Source organism: Elgaria multicarinata, chromosome 5, assembly GCF_023053635.1.
Source record: "Elgaria multicarinata webbii isolate HBS135686 ecotype San Diego chromosome 5, rElgMul1.1.pri, whole genome shotgun sequence".
Classification (NCBI taxonomy): domain Eukaryota; kingdom Metazoa; phylum Chordata; class Lepidosauria; order Squamata; family Anguidae; genus Elgaria; species Elgaria multicarinata.
The window spans coordinates 46,265,554-46,283,111 of record NC_086175.1 but is presented as its reverse complement, the minus strand read 5'-3'; the positions used below and the strand labels follow the sequence as shown (position 1 = coordinate 46,283,111).

At 39.7% G+C, this 17,558-nt stretch overlaps 1 protein-coding gene across 1 annotated transcript in view; it reads left to right on the top strand.

Moving 5' to 3' along the window:
* TMEM131 (transmembrane protein 131) overlaps nt 1-17,558 on the top strand; it is a 98,152-nt gene that overhangs the window by 28,613 nt on the left and 51,981 nt on the right. Inside the window, exons 4-7 of the mRNA XM_063126291.1 lie at nt 8,451-8,519; nt 15,189-15,312; nt 15,866-15,982; nt 16,994-17,116. Of these exons, the coding sequence (XP_062982361.1) occupies nt 8,451-8,519; nt 15,189-15,312; nt 15,866-15,982; nt 16,994-17,116 (433 nt within the window). The remainder of the gene's footprint in view (nt 1-8,450; nt 8,520-15,188; nt 15,313-15,865; nt 15,983-16,993; nt 17,117-17,558) is intronic.

Below are 17,558 nucleotides of genomic sequence, written 5' to 3'. Positions count from 1 at the left end.
TCGGTAAGAGGACTGTTCACCCACTCTTTCTCTCCACTGACATAATACCTGGTGCACAGTGGAGACTGGCCTGATCATCCTGAGGTCTGGTTAATGGACCAGGAATGAGAAGCATATCATTGCTCTCTCCCTTCCCTCCTTTCATGAAACTCAATTCAGTAGTTCTGTGATTTGTTACAGTATAGTTTCCCATGATGTCCAACACTGAGAAACTGGTTTAAGCAATCCCAACAAACCGGGATACAAACTGCAATTTAATTGCATAAGGCTTTGAACTGTGCCAAGAAACAGACTGGTAACGAGTAAAGCTGCTGTAAAAAGGGACTTACAACAGCTTGCTAGCTGTTGTAACTAGCCCCAGTCAATATTCTAGCTGCAGCATTCTGGACCAGCTTATGATTCCAAACTTTTCAAAGAGTCGCTTATAGTATGTTATAGTAGACCTAATGGCAGAGCTATCAACACACTTTTGCAGTCCCTTCCTCTATAACAGTATTCATAGAATCATAGAATAGCAGAGTTGGAATGGGCCTACAAGGCCAACCCCCTGCTCAATGCAGGAATCCACCCTAAAGCATCCCTGACAGATGATTGTCCAGCTGCTTCTTGAATGCCTCTAGTGTGGGAGAGCCCACAACCTCCCTAGGTAACTGATTCCATTGTCGTACTTCTCTAACAGTCAGGAAGTTTTTCCTGATGTCCAGCTGGAATCTGGCTTCCTTTAACTTGAGCCCGTTATTCCGTGTCCTGCACTCTGGGAGGATCGAGAAGAGATCCTGGCCCTCCTCTGTGTGACAACCTTTTAAGTATTTGAAGAGTGCTATCATGTCTCCCCTCAATCTTCTCTTCTCCAGGCTAAACATGCCCAGTTCTTTCAGTCTCTCTTCATAGGGCTTTGTTTCCAGACCCCTGATCATCCTGGTTGCCCTCCTCTGAACACGCTCCAGCTTGTCTGCATCCTTCTTGAATTGTGGAGCCCAGAACTGGACGCAGTTCTCTAGATGAGGCCTAACCAGGGCCGAATAGAGAGGAACCAGTACCTCACGTGATTTGGAAGCTATACTTCTATTAATGCAGCCCAAAATAGCATTGGCCTTTCTTGCAGCCATATCACACTGTTGGCTCATATTCAGCTTGTGATCTACCATAATTCCAAGATCCTTCTCGTTTGTAGTATTGCTGCGCCAAGTATCCCCCATCTTGTAACTGTGCCTTTGGTTTCTATTTCCTAAATGTAGAACTTGGAATTTATCCCTATTAAATTTCATTCTGTTGTTTTCAGCCCAGCACTCCAGCCTATCAAGATCACTTTGAAGTTTGTTTCTGTCTTCCAGGACATTAGCTATCCCACCCAATTTTGTGTCATCTGCAAATTTGATAAGCATTCCCTGCACCTCCTCATCCAAATCATTAATAAAAATGTTGAAGAGCACTGGGCCCAGGACTGAGCCCTGCGGTACCCCACTCGTTGCCTCTCCCCAGTTTGAGAAGGTTCCATTGATAAGTACTCTTTGAGTCCAATTCTGTAGCCAACTGTGAATTCACCTAATAGTTGTTCCATCTAGCCCACTTTTAGCTAGTTTGTTAATCAGATTATCTTGGGGCACTTTGTCAAAAGCTTTGCTGAAGTCAAGATATATGACATCCACAGCATTCCCGCAGTCCACAAGGGAGGTTACCCAATCAAAAAATGAGATCAAATTAGTCTGACAGGATTTGTTCCTGACAAATCCATGTTGGCTTCTAGTAATCACTGCATTGATTTCAAGGTGTTTACAGATTGACTTCTTTATAATCTGCTCCAGAATTTTCCCAGGGATGGATGTCAGACTGACTGGTCTGTAGTTCCCAGGTTCCTCCTTTTTGAAGATAGGGACGACGTTAGCCCTCCTCCAGTCGTCCGGCACCTCACCCGTCTTCCATGATTTTGCAAAGATAATAGACAAAGGTTCTGAGAGTTCTTCTGCTAGCTTCTTCATTTCTGTAGGATGCAGTTCATCAGGCCCTGGAGATTTGAACTCATTCAAGGAAATTAGCTGTTCTTTGACCATTTGTTTATCAATCTCAAACTGCAATCCTGCCCCCTCAACTTCTGCTTCACTTTTTCCAGGGGGGTCATAGACCCGCTTTTGGGAGAAGACTGAGGCAAAGTAGGAATTGAGCACTTCAGCCTTTTCTTTGTCATCTGTTATCAATTTGCCATCCTCATTAAGCAGTTGAACCACTATTTCTTTCCTCTGTCTTTTACTACTCACGTATCTGAAGAAAGCCTTCAGACTAGAACTCCCAGCATTACGAGCCACAATCCATACTGGCTGGTATTGGTGGTAGTTGAAGTCCAAAAGATCCAGAGGATACCAAGTTAGGGAGGGCTTCCCTTATGACTTGGCTACCTCCCTCTGTCATAGTTACCTCTGCCTCCTATTTTAAAATGCCTGTTCCCTGCTTGACTCCATCCCTTTACATCTCTCCCACCAGCAGGCAGTAAACCCACAACTACATTGGCTAACAAAAATGTAAAATATGAACAGGCAGTTTCCCCCTCTAAACTATAAAAAGCTAGAGAGCATCAATTCATATCTCTCTCTCTCTCTCTCTCTCTCTCTCTGACAAGTGGGGTGGTATCCCCTCATCCCTACCCCACCAGCAGGCCCACTGCCCAAGGCAGCTTTCCCTTTATGCGCCTGCCCCAGAAAGCTGAGCATGCTGGTGTAATCTGGGAGGCAGCTGCTACTGGAAAGTTATGAATTGGGCTTCAGTCCCTGTAGGAGGCACAAAAAACTAGGCACCAAGAATCTGTCTGGAAAAGCCGTAGGTAATCAGGCAGGGGGCAAATGGTAAAGTACACTCATATTCCAGCTGGGCAAGGTGTTCTGTTCTCTCTCTTGTATTAGGGGGATGTTGGGACTCTAGAGCCCAAATGTAAGTCTGTGCAATCTGGCTCAATCTGGCTTCACACATTATTTGGCAAAATGCTGCTCAAAATGTCAGAAGCTCTATTAACAGTGTATTCTCTTGACATAAACTCGTAAAGGAATTCTATCAAAGATGTATGAACTCCTTTCAAAGTTGATCTGGAATAGTAGTCCAAAATTAACTTTTGGCTACACATACAGTGTGTCCTGCTGTACATGGGAAGGGCCAAAGCTTGCCTGCTTTGCATGCAAAAGGTCTACTTTTCAATCAACACTATCTCCAGGTATGTTTGGAAAGAATGAAAACCTGGAGAGCTGCCACCAGTCAACATAATGCTGAATTAGATGGACCAATGATGCTACTGAGTCTAAAGCAGCTATATTCCTACATAAACATCTGGAGAGCATCTGTTTGGAGAAGGCTGGTCTAAGGATATGATTTTCAAGTACAGTATGAGAGGTCCTGAGTTGAAATCCTGGAGGAAGGGAAGGCTGGCTGTATCTTTGGGGATTGTAGTGTTAACTACACACATATCATACCTATTCCTTGTTAGCTGGCCTGCTAGGAATACGATTCTAAGTTAATTACCAAGCCAACTAGTACTGCAAATTTTTGGATGTGTGCCAGGTATATGAAGTTGCAGCATGTTATTAATTATCTGAAGATGCTTAAACACCCATGAATGGTACAAACAGATGCTGAGTCAATGCTAGGTGTGAACCTCTAAAATTTTCACCGAACAGATACATTGGCATGGCTTAAAAGGACCTGTTCAGCATGAGGAATACAGTCTTACAAATAAAAAAGTCATTCTTGACTACTATAATAGTCATTAAAGTACTTTCTAAAAGACTGGAGGTGGTGGTAGTTTGATTTTCTTGGCAAAATTCCCAGTCTCCTACGTGCAGCAGATTAATGAGTATTTCCTTTGTGTGCATTGTAAATAGCTACAATGCATGACTGGTGTGAGAGAACAGCGGCCAAATTTATAGAGGAGGCAATAAAAATGTATTAACTGCTGGCATATTATGTCAGTCAGGGTCCTCATTCTCAACAAATCAGTTAGTCTTTTCTGCCAGAAAAGGTGGAAGCAAATGGATTATCACTTTGTTGTTACCTCTGGAAATGCCTCGGTATGGAAATCCTAAATAAGTCTTCCAAAAATGTACTTGCGTACAAATGAATTTTTCTCCTCTTCAGCTACTTTAAACTTGCTGACCCAACCTGTACATACAAGGAGTTGTTCAGATCCAGTTGCTGGCAAACATGATGTGCATAGATTATAGAAAGCAAAAACTCATTAACCCTATGAAACTGGTTTGTGAAAAATGTGGGAAATTCCGTGTATACAAAAAGCTATTAATCTACTGAAGCAAGAAGGTAGAGGGACTTCTTTTCAACCTCCATCTCTTCAGAACCCCATAATTGTAGCTGTTTTCCCCTAGCCATTAGCTGTCTTTATACTATTGTGTGTGTGTGTGTGTAGTTTTTGTTTGTCTTTTTTCTTTTGTAAACAGCTTCAGGATTTGTTTCAAATGAGAAGTGATACATGAATATTGCTAATAAATTAAAATAAGCAATAACTTCAGCTGCAGGATACTAAATAAACACTAGGACACTGAAAAATGCTCAGATATATATTTATATTGAGCAAACTAATCCTTTTTGCCTTTGTGTGGGACGAGGCTTCTCGTTGCACACTTTTCCTAGTTTGAATCAAAGGTTGTTTGTATCTGTATTTACAGACTTGTGTGGATTTTAAAGTTTGTAGTTAAGCACATTCACATTCTACTGTTGGGAAAAGCAAAGGATGAGCAAAGCCTTCAGGCACTGCCACTTCAAGGCACAGTACCTTCAGCAGGCCTCTCCCAGCAGATCTGCCTTGCTTCTCCTCCTTGCCCTTTTCTGAGGGATGGGCCTTTGGAAGAGGTGAAGCCTGAGAAGGTCAGATGGGATGGCCTCTTGGGCTGAATCTTGTCTGCTAGCCAGAAGTTCCCTACCAGTGCTGTATGCAGAGCAGAGATGTGGTTGTGGTGCCTTCTTCAGCAAGGTCCTTCATTGTCATGTAATCTGCAGTTTCCTGAATCGTTAATTATTCTTTGGAGACTTACACAGCTGATCTGTTTCCAAAGAATTTGGGAGCAAGCCTATCCCATATTTCTTCATATGTGAAATCTCTCTTCACTCTGAATTTTGAAATTTATGGTTCAGTAATGTAAACTTAGTACTTAAATTACTGAATAAACACACACACACACACACACACACACACACACACACACACTTGTTTCTGATGGAAGAAATCATCCTTTCTGGGGATGGATTGTTTTTTTCATGCATCCTGCTTTCCAAGCCTTATAAACCAGTGTGGAATTACTGGTTTAGCCATACAGTAGGTGTGTACTAAAGGAGTCTTCCATGTAATTTTAGACCTGATCATGTATGGTGCTGGAAATAACCAGATTTCAAAGTTGGTGCCATATTATGTTCACTTTGTCTGTGTGCTATAGATCTTCGAGGAAATAATTCATGTCTTTTTTTCATGACTACTAAGAAAAAGGTATATGTATACTATAAAACAAAACATGCTTATTCGTCATTGCTTCTAGTTGGCCATTAGGATTTATGGTCTAGGGATCCCCAATGAAATTTTCAGCATTTCTACATGGTTTTTAGATTCCTTTGAAGACTATCAACATAATTAACTGATTTATATTTGTACTGAGGATATATAGTGACATGAGTATAACTGTCGGAAGAAATGGTTAACATTTCCATTTTACATTTTACTATTTTATGTAAACAGAAGCCGTTTTGAGTGCTTGTTATTAGTGGCAGAAATTATCTTTAGAATTCATATCTTCAGTAGAATAAATTTGAAAACTACACTGATTTTGATTTATAAGAAGCATACACACACCAGCCAAGTGTAACTGGATCTGTTAAGAGTTGAGCCTTGCTAATTTCCCCAACCCTACACACGTCTTAGCAGTTATTAAATCTTTGAAGTGATGTTCATGTTATACCCATTACTTTATAGATCTCTCAAAGTATGCAGTGATGGCCTTGTGGCTGCCAAGTTTGGGCTATGTAACTCAATTGAACATGCTTACGAACCTGGGTCTGTTTGCACATAACAACCCATCAGTTTAAAAGCCGATAGACTGTTGTGCATGAACGGGAATAAGCAGCAGGCGTTCTGCTTACAGTGCACCTGCCTGTTCCATTTTACCCCACCCCCCAATCAGCTCCTTCATAGGTTGCAGAGCATGACAACTCATTGATCTGGGTTCGGACATCATGCTCAACAATTTATGAAGGAGCCAATCTTACGTTGTTGAATAAAAATGGAACTGGCAGCCGCACTGCAGGCAGTTCACCCGCTCATGCACAATAATGGTTCATTTTTTAAAATGAAGGATTAGTCGTTATGTGCAAACCTGTTCCCTGTATTTTATTTTTTGTAACTAGGTTCCTAGGTATATTATGGTTGAAATGTAGTTATGCTGTTAGACTTCAAGATGTAAGGTTGCAGTCCTATGTACACTTACATGTAAGTAAATCCATTTAAGCTCAGTGTGGCTTACGGCTGAGTAGATACGTATAGGATTGTGGTGTTCTGCTCCTGTTTAGAAACTGGAAGATTTATATTCCTTTGTAAAACTAGTTCTTAGTCTGCTTCACTGCTCCAGTAGTGAACTACTCATACTTAAAGCTGAAGACAATTAATTTGCTCATGTCTTACAAAATTGATTGTATGCTTTTTGGGGGGCAGGTCCTTGTCTATTTTTTGCTTAATGAACTTTGGAAAGTGCAAGGCAGGATAAATTAAAAATAAGCAGCATGACACTTTGGACATACAGTATTTTCCAGCACCCTGAATTGAATGAAATTTTATTCAGCATGATTAGCCTATATTTAGTGTAAACATGGTTTAAGCATGTCATATGCATGAATAAATTAAATCAATATTAACATTATAAGCTTTTTTAAAGCTTTTTTTCAATAGCCAAATTCAGGAATGTATTTGGAAAATTATTTGTATTGAAATAATAGTAAACAAACAAACAAACCCAGAAGAATAGCATAGCTTATGGTATCTAAAGGTGCTGAGAGATTTAAGAGAATCAACAGGGCCACATCCCCTCTATTTCTCCTGATGCATTTCACTTACCAGAGCAGCCAAAGCTGTTACTGTTCCAAAACCTGGGTAACAACCAGATTGACATGAATTTAAATCAGTGTTACCGCAAACTGCCTGGAGTTGAGATATCACCACCTACTCTACTATCTTGCCCCACAATAGGAGAATTGGTAATAGGCAGTAGTTTCACCAGACTGAGTGTGGAAAGCAGAGAGGACTACACTTCATGGCCAGACACTGGACACTTCAGTCACACATGGATAGACCATACCTGACTGCTTTAATTTATCTCCTATGTAACCTAGACTCACACATGTGTGTAGTAAAACAAAAACCTAAGGCATTGTTAAATATAACGATAAGAGCTAGTAGTAAAAAGGTATTGTGGTATATAGATATTTGGAATGCCCTTCGTTGTACTGTGGTGGTGGGGTTTTCCAGTGAAGAAATGACTGAGTGAATCTATCCCTAGTAACACTTAGGCAAACTTTCTTTTTGACAATATGAGTGCACTTAAAAATCTTCTGAAGATTGGGTCTTGTGATGCGCAGTTGTGTTTCTTTAATTAAACTGGCATTCTCCTTGAATTCAATATGCTAAATGTGCACTGTAGTGGAAATAGTTAATACAGAGGAAGTTCGTGAAAGTTGCTCTCTGTACAATGTTTTGCTATATATTCGCAATGTGAAAATACGTTAGGGGAAAGTTTGCAAATTTGCTCATTATATTTAGCAGGCCTACCAGTAAACTAACTGCTGGCTGCTTTCAGATGATTTACGTTCTCAGCTTAGTAAACTAGGATTTGCAGAACTTCAAGGCACCCACATACAACTGCTTTGCTGTTTTCTTCATATGAGTAGCGAAACAAATCAGGAACTGCACTTAACCATAGCTTCAAATTATGGCTAAACCAAGAAACCATTGTTAATGGCTTCCAAACAAGCTAGAACATGAAGCAATAACTTAATATTGATCATCCAAACAAGGCCTCTGATTGCAGGCTGCCTAGACATAGGCCGTGTTGCATTTATTTTTATTTATTTGTGATATTTATATACCCCTAAATATAATACCTAAATGGTTCACATATAAATATTAAAATCACATTTAAAATGCAATATTGAAAACTTTGTTAAAAACAATTCCAATTACTGTAAAAACAATAAATAGAGCGGTAAGATAGAGGAATGTAATCCACTGTTGGTAATATGTTTATTAGTAGAAGACAAGTATGCAATAAGATAATGTGTGAGCTTTGTCAGAAACATTGTCTCTGGCGGTATTACAATTTCCAATATTGATAAAATAAGTTTAGGCATATATCTGAGTTAATTATATCTGAATTAAAAACTGTCATCTTAATATGTTTTGTATTCATTTTTCTTAACAGTGTATCTATGTATCGAGGGAATTGCAGACCTATTCAGTTTGAGCCACCAATGCTGGATTTCCATGAACAGTAAGTTGGCACACTTTGGTTAGTATTCTAAGTAGAATGCACCCAGGAATTAACAGTTGCATGAAGAACACAAGCTTAGAGTCAGTGCCAATTGACAGTCATTAGAATCAAATGGCACAGTTCTTTGTGGACTGCATCAATTAAGGCTAAAGTTGCAGAGTTAGAAGAAGTACAATCTATGAAAAACTGTGCCACTTGATCCTGCTGATAGTATAAAGTGGCTCTTGGTGTACAGCTTTTAATGCAAGATATTTGGTGCTGTCCAGATATTGACCTGGTTTGCATGACTTAACTGGGTCATCATGGGTTATTTAATCCATGATGAACCATGGTGTATGCAGCCACTGTTTTGAATATGCTACCCCTGATCAGGGCGATCGTGGATTGTACCGTGTTGTACAAACCCAGCCACCATGGATTATTCAAGGGTTAAACCCTTTCATAATCCTCTATTAGTAGACATGGCGCAACCCCTAATTAGAGGTTGCATATTCAAAATGGTGGCTGCATGTGCTGGGCACACACTGCAGCTCATCCTGGGCTAAATAACTCATGATGAGCCAGCTGTATTTTGTGAACTGTCCCATTGCTTGCAAAACTATTGGCTTCCTTCATTCCAGCTATTTTAGAGTCCCTAAATTTATGGCATGTAAAATAGACAGCCATGTGCAGGTTTGCATATACAGAATCCTGCCTGTGTCTCAATCTTCAGAACACAGAATTCTGTTTAAATATGGTCAGGGTCTGAGTCTGTGTTCTGGAAGGTGTTTGCATGCCAACTGCCCTCAGTTCCGACAAACAGACTAAAGAGAGGTCAATTTCTTTCTTGTTCATAAGCACACTCTTTTCTCTCCTGACATTAAGTACTTGAGTGCATCTGTCTTCCATATATCAATGCTAGATTTTGATGTGAAATTATTTAAGTTGTATGTGTTTTGCTGTAGTTTAGCATTTTCCAGTTTTGTGTGCTTGTGCAAAGCTTTACTAAGTGGGAGGGAAGACTGAAAACCTTCATGGCTGTACAAAGTGTCTTCCTTCTTATGCATGTGCCAGGTATTTTTTTCTCCATAAAATACTTTGGTAGAGTACAGATATGAGAAAGGGAAAAACAAGACTTCCCCTGTCTAGTTTTAACGTGCTTTTTGACTAGACCTGGATAGAAAACTAATCCACCATCTGAGCTGCTTGCCCCTGAGCCAAGAGCAAACTCAATGGAGTTTTTTGGGTTGCTATGGAGATCAGGTTATCTTTCCAGGACCTTATTTCATAGCGCTATCAGATAGTAAAATTATATATTCAGTATATTGTTTTTGTATCAGCTGCCATATTCTCACACTCCCATAATCTGCTGCTTGCATCTTTTCTTGGGTAAACTGACACAGTACCTCTGGACATTCGTCCTCCATCCATTATATTTACATATGCATTAGAAAATAAATTTGCAGATAGTCTCCCATTTTGAATAAACACACAAGTGAAAAACAGCTGCAGTTCAGTCAAAATACTGTGAAGGATTTGAGCTAGTACATACTGCAAAAAAATTTTTTTAAAGAGCAGAAAGTGTGTGCAGTGTGCTTGTGTGGGGCCTTGATTTTGGAAACTTTTATAGCTGAGGAGTTTTGACATGAACCCTTCCCCACTGTCCTAGTGTGTATGCCCCTAGCGGGTTCCTGCTTATTTCCTCAGTTCTCTTTCAACAGCCATTATGGTAGCCTTGTCTGGGAACTTCTGAAGTCAGTTTGTCTTAAAGGGATTTTATTGCTAAAAACTGAGGTTCTATTCTTTCTTTCTTTACTTCCTAATGCTTCTGTCTTATCCTTTGCAAAAAAAATCATTCCCCCCACCACCACCCACAATCCTGTGATCGCCTTGCAGGTGCATGGCCCTCAAGGCCCTGTTTAGAAAGTGTAGCCATTGCAGGAACAAGCTACTGCCATCTGACGGGCACTCCCTGTTTCTTTTCTGACTTGGTGAAGGACATGTTGCTGAGGTTTGTCTTCATTGCCAGGCATTTTCTAAACAAGCCAGGCAAAATCAGGCCAATCGACTAAAAGCCACGCTTTGGAAGAAAGCACTTGAGGCAGTTGCAGACCCACCAATAGCTCAAGTGCCTAACCCCCCTGGGGATGTTTCTGGCTTGCCACAGCCTGTTTACATATCAAGGGTTGCTTCCTCCCAGCACCGCACACAAATATCTCTTGAGTGAGTAAACCCCCTATCTAGGGGAGGGCGACTTCACTTTTCATTGGCCAAAAAGTTGACTGAAATGCCAAAACAGGCACTTAAATCTTCTTCCGAGATTATAAAAAGAAGAAAAAAGTGTCATCAAGGCTAACAGGTTCCCCTCAGGATCGAACCAGGCTGCACTTCCCACTTCAGGATAGACCTAAGTCACAGGCAACGATAGTTGTAGTTGACACTTCCACAAGGTCTCGGGATCAACTGGCATCCCAGGTACCGATGGCAATGCCCACTACTCCACTACTGCCTCTTATTCCATTGGCTATAGCAACACTGAGGTCAGACCTGATTCTGATTACATCAACATCAGAGGGTGAGATCCTGGACTACTCCCCTCCTGAACTAGGGTGACATAGATTCTAGGATAGATGTACAGATTTACCAGCTCCCTAGCACTTCAGCAATACATGTGACTTAGATCTTCAGGACTCTCTCAGGAGGCTCAGTCCCAAATGGAGGACCTCCCTTTTGATGGTTAAGGCTTGTTTAATGCAAAAACGGATGAGGTGTTGGATTCAGTTCAAAAAGCCAAAACTAAAGCCCATAAAATGGATTTCCAACTGCAACTTACAGCTCAGAGATAGCACAGATGGTTTCGACCACCTAAGACCCCATATCAGTCTCCCATCTTGACAGTGCAGCAGCAGCAGTTTATCATTCCAGGAAGCCCTATTCGGTGTCAAAGTACCATTCCTTTTGGCAGAAGGGTGACCAAGGAAAGAGATATCACCTTTGAATCTCTTCCTTTTCATCCAGCAGCTCAGTCCCCCATCTTATTCACCCCAATAAGCAACAGAACCATTCTGTACTATTGGATGTTTCTCCTCTAGCTGCATCATCATGGGTGGAAGTCAGTGTTGATTTCTGTGAACTCCCTACTGGAGGACATCTTTTGGCTGTTATTGATTATTACAACTGTTATCCAGAGGTAGAAACAGTCACTAACACGTCAGCAAATGCTGTCATCCCAAAATTAGACAAGATTTTCTCATTTTACGGCACACGTGCTATTGTGAAAGGTGACAATGGACCACCTTTTCAAAGTCTGCAGTTGCAGCCTGTCTTAGCTTCAGATATCGAAAAAGTATAACTCATTGACCACAAACAAATGCAGAGCTTGAAAGATTTATGAGAACACTGTGAATTGGATTCCTCTGCTGTAGCAATCTGAAACAAGAATTATTTCGGTATCTCTGCAGCTACCGAACCACTCCCCATTGTTCCACTGGTGTGCCACTAGCTACCATAATGTTTGGCAGACAAGTACAAAGTTACCTCAAATAGATATCCCACTCAAGGATGCACCGCTGTGCCAGCATGATGATAAGGCAAAGCTTACAGTGAAACAATAGACTGACTAGGGTCAGTGAGCCATAGTAGTACCGTTCAAAGTGAGGTACATGGTTGGTTCTTGTTAAGAACACCCAGCCTTGAAACAAACTCTCAGTGCCCCTCTATCCTGCACTATATCACAACACAATGATAAACGGCATGATTGTTACTGCACAGAGGGGTACCCATAAAATAACAAGGAATTCCCACATCAAACCACTTCACAACACCTCTCAAACTTATGATGATGATTTCAGACAGAGTAATAATGTCATCCCATCCACCACTCCTGCTGCACCAAATCTAGCAACTCTGAGTGTTTCAAAGATGAACTCACAGTGCGGTCACAACAAAGACCAACTGTCATGCTCCAAGCTATTTGCATGACAATATTTCATAAAAGAAGCTGCATAACTATATTACATATGAGCCAATTATCCTGTTTGCCTAATAGTTTATTTGTATATTTTTGTTACGTGTATTAGTCATAGTTTTTCTCACACAGTTGCAGTTTTTATTGTTCATATGTTTTAACTTTATTATTATGTTGGTGGTTTTCATATTTGGGGGAAAGGGAGGAATATATTGTTTATAATAGGACCAGTCCTTGACCCAGGCCAGGAGTTCTGAATGGCAAGCACAGATAATCCATCCCAGGATTTTTAATCAACTGGCAAGGCAAAGATCAGTTTTCCTATGTCTCTCTGCAAGAAAGGAACACTAAAATAAACAACCATCTCCTCTAAGTTTTGTGTGGAACCAGATTCCTATTTCCAAGGGTTCCAGGCCTCTGGACACAACCTCATCTCTGAACTCTGCCATGCTGCTTCTGGTCGCCACTGTCTACTTTCATTAGACATTACAGACAGGATGTTCAGGATGCTGTCCTTTCTTTTGTATTGTAATAAGACACTGACCCACCACCTTGCAAATTAGCTTGCTATTCGCCCATACATGTGATGCACAGAAACCACAAAGAAGAAAGACATATTGCTACCTGTAACTGTAGTTCTTCAAGCGGTCATATGTGCATTCACTCAACCCACCTGCCATCCTCTTTTCGGTGTCATACTAGATTTCGATGTTGGATACCAAAGGTATTTCATTTTGGCTCTGAGACTACAATGTCGGCCTCAAGGAACTGAGGGAATAAGTGGGAACCTGCTAGGAAGATGCGCACTGAGACAGTGGGGGATGACTTCCCCCCACAAACTCCTCAGCTATAGAAGTTTCCTGAATTGAGGCTCCACACAGGTGCAGAGTCCAAATGTGTGAATGCACAGATGGCCACTTGAAGAACTACAGTTGCAAGTAGCAACATGTATTTGTAACAACTGAAGTTGCTGAGGTTCATAATACCCTTTCTTGGAATATGAACATCAGCAACTAGTAATACTCACTTGCAATCTAAGGTGGTTGTTATGACCCTGTGTAGTATTTCTCTTACTTGGGTTGTATTTCACCCAACTTCAGATACTTCTTTCCTGCTATAGCGACAGCCCATGTGCCAGAGACCCTGGGAAGGTTACATTGGGCCAGTTCACACATACCCAATAGTTCTGAAATACACACTCCATGTGAGCCACTTCCACTTCTTGTGAGCATGATGTGCAAATCTGGACTGCTGGGTTGTTTAGGGGCTAAACAACCCAGCAATTAACCTAACAAAAAACTATGGGTTAACCGCTTGATTGTTTCCCTGCTAACAACCTTGGGTAACAGCTGGGTTTTTTTAGCTCAAAGCCTCTGATTGGGCTTCTTGGAGGTTGCTTACAGAATGTGGAAATGGCTCGCCTCTCCATAAATGGTGGCATAATGAGCCACGATTTCCTGCCATGATGTGCAAACTGGGTGATTATCTCTTCTTCTCGCTCCCTCCAAAACTTGCCTATTAAGAGTAGCTGGTAGGCCTGCCCAACCTTAGTAAGGATAAATTGCTGCAATAGCTGTGTTTGGAAAGCAGCAGCCCATGCATTAGGGCACCTGATATGTGAGATGCTCCTGCAGCAGCAACTATATGCACTGGTGTGTGTGGGGGGGTGCTACCTGCTGCATATATTGTGTCAGTCATGTAAGGTGGGATTTGAAAAGGGCTTGGAAATAACCACATTATTTTCTGACTGCTTAGGAAAGTAGCCTGGTAATTATGCCCAACTTCATATGGAATTTAAAATCTGTGTGATTGAGTGAGTTTAGCTTTTAATTACTCAACCTTGAGGGTCCATAGACCCAGACCCACTAAGTGCCCAGTCCTATTTTTGGAAAGGTATAATTTCTAGTAAGATTAACAGTTGAAACTGATCATTTTGTGGGTGTAATAGAGATGAAAATTGATACAAGTGTATGTTCAGGGGAAATTATTCTAAAGTATCTATAGAATCTGTGATGAATAATGTAAAACAGACTGCATGTGTTATATACAGCTGCTGTTTGGGTTTTTATATCATTTTACCTTATATTTCTAAAATAAAATACTTGCTTACAAAAAGAAATCCACTGATATGGATAAATAGCAGAATATTCTTGCACTATATTTCTTGCACCAGGAAGAAATACTGCTCACTCCTTCTGGTTGGAGGCACAGCCATGTAGCTGAAAATGTAGCAGAGCTACAGAGGGTGCATACACTCTCCTTCTCTTTCAGTCTCCCTGTGATTAGGGCCAGAAGAGAGAACTTTAGTCCTATCCATTAATCAACTGAGGGCTAAAATGTGGGATATAAATAATTTTCTGAATAAGATGATTGGCGATCTCCAATCAAAAGATAAACATAAAATATAGTTGCAAAATAAAAACAGTCTTTTTCAGCTTATTGAAACAATTAGGTGTTGCATCATAGCTAATGAAAGTGACAAACTATGTTTGCCTCTTGTTGTGAAGTAATAACACGTCATGAGAAAGAAATTCTTAAAGATGCAGAGAATATCAGAATGAATGAAAGAAAGAAAGAAAGAAAGAAAGAAAGAAAGAAAGAAAAGCTTCAATACTCTTAAGTTCCTAATCTACTGAATTACCTTGTTCCATACAACTATAAAATTATATTGTGTGAAGATAGGCAATTGTCAAAACACTGTCTTTTCTGTTCTTTTTACGTAGGCCAGTCGGGATGCCAAAAATGGAAAAAGTTTACTTGCACAATCCTAGTGCAGAAGAAACTATTATATTAGTATCGATATCTGCAACAACCTCACATTTTCATGCATCTTTTTTTCAAAACAGGGTGAGTCAGCTCTGCTTTTTGTAGGTATTGTTATGCAAGCTTGTTTCATCTCAGCATAAAAGATTTTACTTTAAACAATACCTCAATGGCTAAAATAGCTTCTCTTTAAATGGAGGTTTAACAACATTATTCTAAATGCAACTCACGGGCACCATTCAGAAGACACCTTAAACCATGGCTTTAACCATGGTGGTTAAGCCAGAAAGCTGGGCTGTGTTCAGAAGACACTTTAAACCACAGGTTTAACCACACTGGTTAAGCCAGGAAGCCTTATTCACCATGGTTAAAGCCAGGTGTCTTCTGAACTGTGGTGGAATTATATGAAAAGTAAACCAAGGGAGTTTTCTCAAGGCAACGTTCTGCAACCTGGTGCTTTGGAATACAACTCCCATCATCTCTAACCATTGGCTGATTTGCTTGTTTCAATGATGCTTAGATAGTGTACGTATATCAATCTCTTTTGAATCTCAGACTGCATCCTTAAAATGTTAAACTTTCAAATGAACAGCATTTTATATTATGTCTGATATTTATTTTTATATTTATTTTTCAGAAAATCCTCCCAGGAGGGAACACATCATTTGATGTAGTTTTTCTTGCAAGAATGGTGGGAAATGTAGAAAATACTTTATTTATTAACACATCTAATCATGGGGTATTTACTTACCAGGTAAGAGGAAATGCCTTTGTAATGCTTCTAAAATAATTGCATATGCACTCAGCACCAATCTGAGCAATTTGTGACTGCTTCATAGTTCAACATATGAAGCAACATATGACGGGAGTCGGTCCTGGAGTAAGATGTCATTCACCTAAAGCATTTCAGTATTCTATGACCCTTTTCAGACGACACACTAACCATGGTGGTTAAGCATTTTGAGCTAAACATTATGGCTTAGCATGCCATGTGAACCATGACTTAACATGTGGTGTGAACCATCCTAACTATGTGGCTACATAACCATGGTTTAAACACACTCACTAACCATTTACTGCAAAAGGGTTAACAGCCTTAACTATGGCTTAGCATGTCATCTGGACAGGCCCAAAGTGTGGAAATGAACAAGCCAGCAATTGATTTAGGACAATAGCAAATCACTTCTCACTATTAAAATGCATCATTTACTTTTGTTTGTTTTAAGATATTTGGTAACGGGAAGAGGAACATTTAAATGGTGCTGGTTTAAATGGTTCCTTTTTTAGGAAAAGGGATTATCAGTTTTTTATTCTATATAAAATATCAAAAAGTCTTGGGAAGCCATTTTGGTAATACTTAACTTCATGTGCATAATCACGGTGATTTAATAACTGCAATATTCGAAATGATTAGGTTTTAGAGGTGAGAAAATGGCAGAAGTGTAATTTTTTTCTCAGTTGTAAAAAAATGTTCTAAATCTAAAAGTTCTAAAGGCAAGAATTGTGTTTTGAGGGAAGCTTAGTCTGTAGCTGTCATTTGTGCAGATGGTGAAAGACAGGAAAAAATTACATATACTACCTTATATATCCTGAGGCAATTAAATATTGCATGAGAGCACTTTAAAATAATAATTTCAAAGGTAAAACTCAAGTTGAGAAAGATTTGGTTTCTTTGCTATAAAGAATTGCATAGCCTTTAAGGGTGGAAAGGAGAAGATAAACACACAATACAAGGGTGTTTTTTTAACTCTTTTTGTCTTAACAGGTGTTTGGTGTAGGAGTACCAAATCCCTACAGACTGCGCCCTTTTATAGGGGCAAAAGTTCCTGTAAATAGCAGTTTTTCTCCTATAATAAATATTCATAACCCCCACAGTGAGCCTTTGCAGGTAAGTAGCATTTTCATAGTTATAACTACTTATAAAAACATTCATGGTTTAATATTAAAAGTATTTCTTATGTTCCTTGGAAACTTTGGTATTAATATAAGAAAATATCTATATAATTCACTCAAGTTAAAATAGTTGTCTTTGTGGTAAGAACTGAACATTTTGAGAAGTGATGTTCACATTTTAAGGATTGTCTTGGTAAGTGCACAAACTTCACCTGTGCAGCTGATTTTTAAAATAAATAAATAAATAATGGAACTATTAAAGTTTAAAAAACTGACCATATTTTAATAGTAAGGAAATGTAATGGATCTGTGTTTTTTCAGAGGAAGAAACAAAGTAAAAATTGTTAATCATTTGAAATATGCCAGGTAAAGCATATTGATAGGGTTGTATTGTACAGTGTCTTTCTGCTAGCAGAATTCACAACTGGTGGATTGAA